Source organism: Cibotium barometz, chromosome 62, assembly GCF_041138505.1.
Source record: "Cibotium barometz isolate CiBa-2024 chromosome 62, ASM4113850v1, whole genome shotgun sequence".
Classification (NCBI taxonomy): Eukaryota; Viridiplantae; Streptophyta; class Polypodiopsida; order Cyatheales; family Cibotiaceae; genus Cibotium; species Cibotium barometz.
In genome coordinates this window covers 35,885,443-35,893,760 of record NC_141107.1, presented here as the reverse complement: position 1 = coordinate 35,893,760, position 8,318 = coordinate 35,885,443, and the positions used below count along the sequence as shown (strand labels likewise).

The window sequence follows — 8,318 nt, the reverse complement described above, 5'->3', positions numbered from 1 at the left end:
CCTTGGTAACCCTAACATGATTTGTGATGCACATATGGCTGCAAAATCTGATTAGCTTGTACAACTTGAAAGTCAAAAGCCACCTCATGGTTCTCTTCGTGAGGTGCATCAAGAGGCAAGGTATCCTGAAGCATCCGACCAGCCTCCTTCTCTCCATATTCACTGCCGATCAATCTTTGCCTTTTAGCCTGATCTTTAGACTCTGGCTCTGGCCCTCCACCCTCAAACTTCTATGCATCTTCTGTTAAGACATGTGCCTCTACAAAATCCATATCTATGGTTCTCTGACTCATTTCCATTGCTCAACACCAAAATTAATGCTTCCACCAGAAGAAGGAGAAGAGTTACATTTTAGCCCTGCAAACAAAGAGGAGAAGAGTTACATTTTAGCCCTGCAAACAAAGAGGAGAAGATCCACTGCCCGGATGGAAAATCTGTCTACACGAGTGGCTCCGAAAGCGGGGTAAAACCCTAGCACAACTAATACAGTTGGTGGAACCGCTTCAGGCTCACCCACAGAGAAATTAGGGCAAACATAAACACTGTGCAGGTTGAAGATCTATGTGCGGCCGCGATCTCAAATTCTCCACCGCGCCTGGATGGAAAATCTGTATGCACGAATAGTTTCGAAAGGGGGGTAAAACATCAGCAAAGCTACTAGAACCACTTTAGGCTCACCCATAGAGAAGTTATGGCAAACACAAACACTGTGCAGAGGCTGAAAATCTGCACACACACACTCTCTCTCTCTCTCGCTCGCTCGCTCGCTCGCTCAGCACACTGCTTTGTAAAGAGATTCTTTGTCGTTTACTAGTGTATTTGCACTTTTATAAATGTGGTCTAGATGTCCTTGCATCATTTCTCTTGGTTTTATTAAATTTCATACTCAACAAAGATGAAGAATATAGTGCAATTGTGCAATTACACGTGAATTTTCTTGGGAGACAACTTTGAGTTTGCACTTTTAGGAAGCCTTGATGGTATTATTTAGATTGGTCACTCAAAAAAAAACACACAGTAAATAAATGGGATTTTTAAAAATATACAAAGTAGATGCAAGCTCGCTCGCTCGCTCGCTCACTCAGCACACTGCTTTGTAAAGAGATTCTTTGTCGTTTACTAGTGTATTCGCACTTTTATAAATGTGGTCTAGATGTCCTTGCATCATTTCTCTTGGTTTTATTAAATTTCATACTCAACAAAGATGAAGAATATAGTGCAATTGTGCAATTACACGTGAATTTTCTCGGGAGACAACTGTGAGTTTGCACTTTTAGGAAGCCTTGATGGTATTATTTAGATTGATCACTCAAAAAAAAAAACAGAAGCCTTGATGGTATTATTTAGATTGATCACTCCAAAAAAAAAACACAGTAAATAGATGGGATTTTTAAAAATATACAAAGTAGATGCAAGCTCGCTCGCTCGCTCGCTCACTCAGCACATTGCTTTGTAAATTGTCGTTTACTAGTGTATTTGCACTTTTATAAATGTGGTCTAGATGTCCTTGCATCATTTCTCTTGGTTTTATTGAATTTCATACTCAACAAAGATGAAGAATATAGTGCAATTGTGCAATTACACGTGAATTTTCTCGGGAGACAACTTTGAGTTTGCACTTTTAGGAAGCCTTGATGGTATTATTTAGATTGATCACTCAAAAAAAAACACAGTAAATAAATGGGATTTTTAAAAATATACAAAGTAGACGCAAGGAGGCAATGAAAACATTACTAACCTAAAAGCCTCCATGTAAAGATAGATCGCCAATGGGCTAGTGTACTGTTGGGGCCTTCCAAACTAAGGACCTAGTTTATGGATATCCATTGCCTGGATGGAAAATCTGTATGCACGAATAGCTCCGAAAGGGGGGTAAAACAACAGCAAAGCTACTAGAACCACTTCAAGCTCACCCACAGAGAAGTTATGGCAAACACAAACACTGTGCAGGCTGAAAATCTGCACGCACTCTCTCTCTCTCTCTCTCGCTCAGCACACTGCTTTGTAAAGAGATTCTTTGTCGTTTACTAGTGTATTTGCACTTTTATAAATGTGGTCTAGATGTCCTTGCATCATTTCTCTTGGTTTTATTAAATTTCATACTCAACAAAGATGAATAATATAGTGCAATTGTGCAATTACACGTGAATTTTCTCGAGAGACAACTTTGAGTTTGCACTTTTAGGAAGCCTTGATGGTATTATTTAGATTGATCACTCAAAAAAAAAACACACAGTAAAGAAATGGGATTTTTAAAAATATACAAAGTAGATGCAAGGAGGCAATGAAAACATTACTAACCTAAAAGCCTCCATGTAAAGATAGATCGCCAGTGGGCTAGTGTACTGCTGGGGCCTTCCAAACTAAGGACCTAGTTTATGGATATCAATCCATCACATCTAATTTCAGTACAGTCTTTTTTTTTGGGGGGGGGGGGGGGCATTTTTTAAAAGAAACAATGGATCGATCGATGAATCTCATTTGGTGCCATTGCCCCTAAAGCCATACATTTACAACTTTGAGCTTGCAGGACTTGGAGAGGAGCTGAGTGCCCCTGCCAGCTACAGGGTTACTAATCTCCAGATCACAGTTGACTCTAACCTTGGCATCTCTGGACTTCCAGCCCCACACTTGGATGCGGGCGTGGGTGACCGTCTTCACCTGCAGCCAGATGCTGCTCCCACTGCTCACAGCCTTCTGGAGGCCAGACCCAACAGCCTGGACAAGGGGGGTGTCCTTTCCTCTCATCTGTAGCTGCATCTCTTTGCTCTCCTTGTGCCCAACATAGACAGAGGGCAAGGAGCCCGTGGCGATCTGCACCCCTTCATAATACAGCCCCACATCGATCTCATCGTAGTAGATCCCAATTTTCTTGTTTGGGTTCCCCGCCTGCACTGTGAAATTCACATCAGTCTGCAGGTAGACGGGCGCTTCTTCCACACCCGAATTCGGCTGTAGCGGCTCACTTGTCAAGTTGAACTCTGTGATGTAGGCTTTTGTGACGGAGAAATTGGGCGCTTTGGGCTGCAACAGTATGTAGAGAATGGCAGCTGCGATTATTAGGAGGAAGAGGAGGGTGGCCAAAGTGCTACAAAAGCAGCAGAAGCAGCAGCAGCATGGGCTGCGACGCCTCCGATGGAGTCGATACAAGGGGAGGGGAGTGTGGGCATGCTGCTGAAGTGCCTGCTGAAACCTCTTCTTCTGCGCGTCTTCTTTCGAGTGCGCATCTCCTTCCAAAGGATACACTCTATCAGCCATTTGATAGCAAAGAAGAGACACACTTCGATCCACTCAAATATCTACACACAATTGATCTCAATTCTGCAGACGACGAAAAGCGTGAAGTGCAGATGTGGCCATGATGATTTGAAGGCAATACTGAGGTGACGACCCATTCAACGTGCTACAATTGTCAACGCGGAAACGAGCCTACAACCACTCCTCCACGAGGAGAGTGAGACTAGATAGATGATCATTCTACATAATACACAAGAGTCTTTCTTTTTTGTTATTTTCCAACTAAAATGACTCAAATTGCTTTCATGGTGGGCCCATGGGTTCCCTTCACACTGAAATAGATGGCTCTATATTCTTTTGCTTCTTTTTCCAAGGCATCTTTTCTTTTTGTGGCTTAGCCCTTATTCATCCATCCCTTCTTGCTTGCTTCCTTGCTTGTTGGTTTCACCTTGTTTGCTTGCACGTCTACCTCTCACCTACTACACCAGCAAGTGAAGTTTTACATCATGGCCATCTCTCAATAGTGCTTCTTCCTACCACCACCACCACCATGATAAGCCCACCTTCCGTTCAACCACCATCAAGTTGTGTCATCACCATGTAGAAATTGTATGTCTTGCCTTTAAACCCACCCTCTCGTATATAAATAAGGGAGCTTCTAGCATGGTTTTAGGTAGCTTTTCTAACTTCTCCTCTACTTTACTTTAAAGATGCATATGGACCTATTCCTTAGCATTCTATGCAATAGCACTTAAATAAGTAACCATCCTAAAATCTAAAACTAGTTCTTTGATTCTAATTTGAAAATTTTCTCAAACTTTGTGAGTCTCCTACTCACTCTCAAAGATAATGCACTAACACCACATCAAAATTTTACTTTCACACTGAAAAATTAAAGTCAAACTTTAAAATACATCCATAAGTACATAGCCCCACTTTGAAGTCTTAATCTCATTCACCATAATGATCTCAATATCCATAACTTAACATATAGAGTTTGTCCTTAAAGAACGCATGATCATTATTCAATCACCTTTAAAGTTCTCATGAGTGCATTTAGAAGAATGCACTCTTTGCAAGAGCTCACAACTCAACCTTTCGTGAACTCCAGTAAGCCTCTATAGAGTATTTACCCACGTCCACCTCCATAGAAGGTAACTTGTCTCACTGTCTAAGGAGTCTCTCTCTCTCTTCGTAATAGAAGATATATTACCAAAATTACTTTACAAATGGCCACATACTAATTACTCCGAACCACAGGTGTAGCTCAGAGTACCCTGATCCAGTATATAGCCATGTCATTCCCACCAAATGAGCTAACCTCAAGGAAGAGACTTGCCATAATAGTAGCCCTTTATATGACATATGTGAGCTATAATACCCACTTTTGCATCAAATATGAAGGCATTCCTAGTTAACCAAATATGCCACAAACATGTCCACCTGAAAAAATGAAAGAAAACTGAATGTTCTAGTAGGTTGTCCGGCCCATTCGTAATCTTGCCAAAAATCCCAGTCTTTAACCTTTACGATCCTATCTATTTCAACGGAATCCATACACGAGAAAGGAAATCCCACACCTTCTTCGCCACTAGACATGAAATGAAAAGATGCGGGCATGTTTCTAAGCATGTAGAACAAAACACACAATTACCAAAAGCAATCCGTCGCTTTCGCAACTCGTTCCCCAATGGTAGGTCTCCAACTAGCATTGTAAGATTCCTCCCCAGTCCCTAAAGATGTCAAGTATCTTCCCCCTGTAATCAATTTCCTCTTCAGAATCATGAAAGATCTTGTTTCTACCTATTTTGGCTTAGAGAGAGAAAATATTCTAGAGAGATATTATTCACATTTTTGATATTTTTGGATGGAAAAATATCTCTTCTTATTAAAATAAATTCCCCCGAAACAGAAGTTCAAAAAGATTTTCAGAAGGTGCATTAGAAATAAATTATAATCAAAATGCCTTATCCTAAGGGTCGAGATTTTCTAAAAAATTTAAATTAAGGTTCTGAGGAGCCAATCAGATTCATCCAAATGTATGGAGGAGATAAATTGAAGAAATAAAGAAAATCCCCCCAAAAATGAGTAAATACCCACATAAGATGAAGAGTGGACTAAGGACCAAGTGGACTAAGGACCAAAGGAAATACTTAAAAAATGAATTTTTGATACCTCAAGAGTAGGGATTCCCCCTCATGAAGGAGGTGCCTATTTCACATGTGTGGTGGAGTTTTAAATTCTCAAATATTGAGATATTTTATCTCTCCTCTCTCCTAATTCAAGTCTAGTTCCAAAAAGTAAGCTAAACTGACCCAAAAATGGTCAAAGATTGACCAAACTGATCTGGAAAATTCTTGAATCAGTTTGCTTGGTTAGAAGCTCACTTTTTCCTATAAATAGAAGCCTCCCCTTTGTAGAAGCTTAATAGTGTTTTATGCACTGTTACTCTACTCCACCCCAAAGCCAAAAACAGTGAATTTATTTGATAATTCATTAGTTTTTGACCTTTCCCTCTTCAAAAGAATTGGTGGCCACTCTTGTTGCAAACAAGAGTAGATCCCTCAAACCATCAAAGGAAAGCTCACAGAAATTCAAGTAAGCTAGAAATCATACTTTTTCTTTATTCCTTTTAATGGTTTTCTAATTTTTATTTTCTTTAAAATGAAAAAAAGATGTTATGCCTTGTTGGAAAGACTTTCCCTCTCTCTTCATTCTTAAATTCAGCCTTTCTTTATCCTAGATAAGTAATCAAATTATTAGAATTAAACTTTTCATATTGTTTCTCTTTTAAAAGTGAAATTTGATTAGTTTAGAATGCTTTAAACCATTTGGGATAATTTTTAAGTAACTTGAGGATATAAAAATTTGAAAAATGGTCAGCCATACAAAGGAGATTATGGTGAAATTTTCTTAAATTTTGTGAAATAAGTTTTATCTTTTATTATTCAAAAAGAGTAATCCCCACCATTTGTGTATTCTAAAAGTGTTATTTTCATTCTAGGCATAGAAAATGCATAGTAGAAATATTTTTATTATAAAAGTGTTATTTCCATTAAAATTTAAATTCTATGCATAGAAAGATGTATATTGGTTATGTTTTTCTTATAAAAGAGTGATTTTCATTAGATTTAAATTCTATGCATAGAAAGATGCATATTGGATATTTTTTTATTAAAAAAGTGTGATTTTCATTAGAATTAAATTCTATGCATAGAAAGATGCATATTGAAAATAATTTTTTTATTATAAAAGTGTTACTTTCACCAATATTGATTTTTATGCATAAAATGATGCATAAAAGAATTTTTTTTATTATAAAAGTGTTACTTTCATCAAAATTGATTTTAATGTATAAATAGATGCATAAAAGATTTTTTTAATTATATAAGTGTTACTTTCATCAATATTGATTTTCATGCATAAAATGATGCATAATTTTTTTTTTAAATTATAAAAGTGTTACTTTCATCAATATTGATTTTTATGCATAAAAGAATTTTTTTATTATAAAAGTGTTACTTTCACCAATATTGATTTTTATGCATAAAATGATGCATAAAAGATTTTTTTTAATTATAAAAGTGTTACTTTCATCAAAATTGATTTTCATGCATAAAATGATGCATAAAAGAAATTTTTTTATTATAAAAGTGTTACTTTCATCAATATTGATTTTCATGCATAAAATGATGCATAAAAGAATTTGTTTTTATTATAAGAGTGTTACTTTCATCAATATTGATTTTCATGCATAAAAGAAATTTTTTTATTATAAAAGTGTTACTTTGATCAAAATTGTTTTTTTTACATAAATAGATGCATAAAAGGATTTTTTTATATAAAAGTGTTATTTCCATAGAAGTTGGATTTTATGCATAAATAGTTGCATACATAATTTTTATATCAAAATAAGAGTTCTCTTTAATCCTATGTTTAAATCCCATGAATATTGGTAAATGAATAAGTAAATTCTCTATGAGAGAAAATTCTACCGTTTCATATTCTTTAGGATAGTAATGAGAAAATTCAGAAAAAATATCAAAGTCAGAATTTTAGATAAATGATTAATTTATTCCTCTCATAGGAATTCATGATTAGTTTTAAATTCAGTTAAGCAAAATACTCAATGAATGAAATTCAGTAAAGTAGTAATTGAAATATTAACCTTTGAGAAAGATAGTTCAGGAGAACCTTTCTAGACTCAAATTCTGAATCAGACTATAACCAAGACATAACTCCTTCGTCAGTTTCAAGAAAAGACGATGTGACCAGTTTCAGAAAAAGTCACTCAAATCACCCACCGAATCTGAAATCAAGTTAAGACCCTTAATTCTGATCTACAGAATTCAAGAAATTCTGTTAGAATTTTAGACCTGTGATCTAGAAGTATTGGGATACGGATTTTAGATATACCCATTGTCAAAAGAAAATCAAAACTGAAAACTTGCATAGAAGTATTGGGATATGGATTTAAGATATACCCATTGTCAAATGAAAATCAAAACTGAAAACTTGCATAGAAACCCTGTTTTCTTAAAGGATTGTCTTATGCCAGAATGCTGGAGGGAGCATTGGTATATGTGTTTTTCTAAGGGAAGTTCGGTTGCAACAGCTGTGGCGGGGAGTGTTCAAAGGATGGCTCACGTGGCAAAAACCTACCCAGGTCTTGACCAGCCTGGGTATAGTGAAAAATGGTGTGCTTCCGGTACGATGGGCGAGGGCCGATGAAGCGGTCCTCACTGAGTAAAGTGCCAGGACACCTAAGGAGGATCTTGGAGGGTTTTGACCAGGCGATGCACGGGCTCGCGGTGCTTAGGACACCCATGCGTATGTCGTGGAAGATATATATATATATGATGAGACGAGAAAATTATCATAATCTGTTACTGGATCTCGTTGCTGACCTGCTAGTCTCAACGGAGAGTCCAGAGTGATACTGTTTTGTGAGAAACAAGGATTGATTGGAAATTTTGAGTTATGACATCTGTAACCAATAATTGTTTATCAATGGATTGTTTTTAAAAGTTAAAGTTTAAAGAGGAGTGTGTGCGTATCTGTATTCTAAAGCAAAAGTTAAG

The 8,318-nt window shown here is 36.8% G+C and overlaps 1 protein-coding gene across 1 annotated transcript; it reads right to left on the bottom strand.

The window, feature by feature from the left end:
* Window positions 1-2,432: 2,432 nt before the first annotated feature.
* On the bottom strand, window positions 2,433-3,416 carry LOC147604418 (NDR1/HIN1-like protein 26). The gene has a single exon (XM_086795592.1). The coding sequence runs from the start codon at window positions 3,256-3,258 to the stop codon at window positions 2,497-2,499; it is 762 nt and encodes a 253-aa protein (XP_086651718.1). The 5' UTR covers window positions 3,259-3,416; the 3' UTR covers window positions 2,433-2,496.
* Window positions 3,417-8,318: the final 4,902 nt, after the last annotated feature.

Coding starts and splice junctions, on each gene's coding strand:
- LOC147604418 (XM_086795592.1), bottom strand. CDS start 3,258: ATGGCTGATAGAGTGTATCCTTTGGAAGGAGATGCGCACTCGAAAGAA.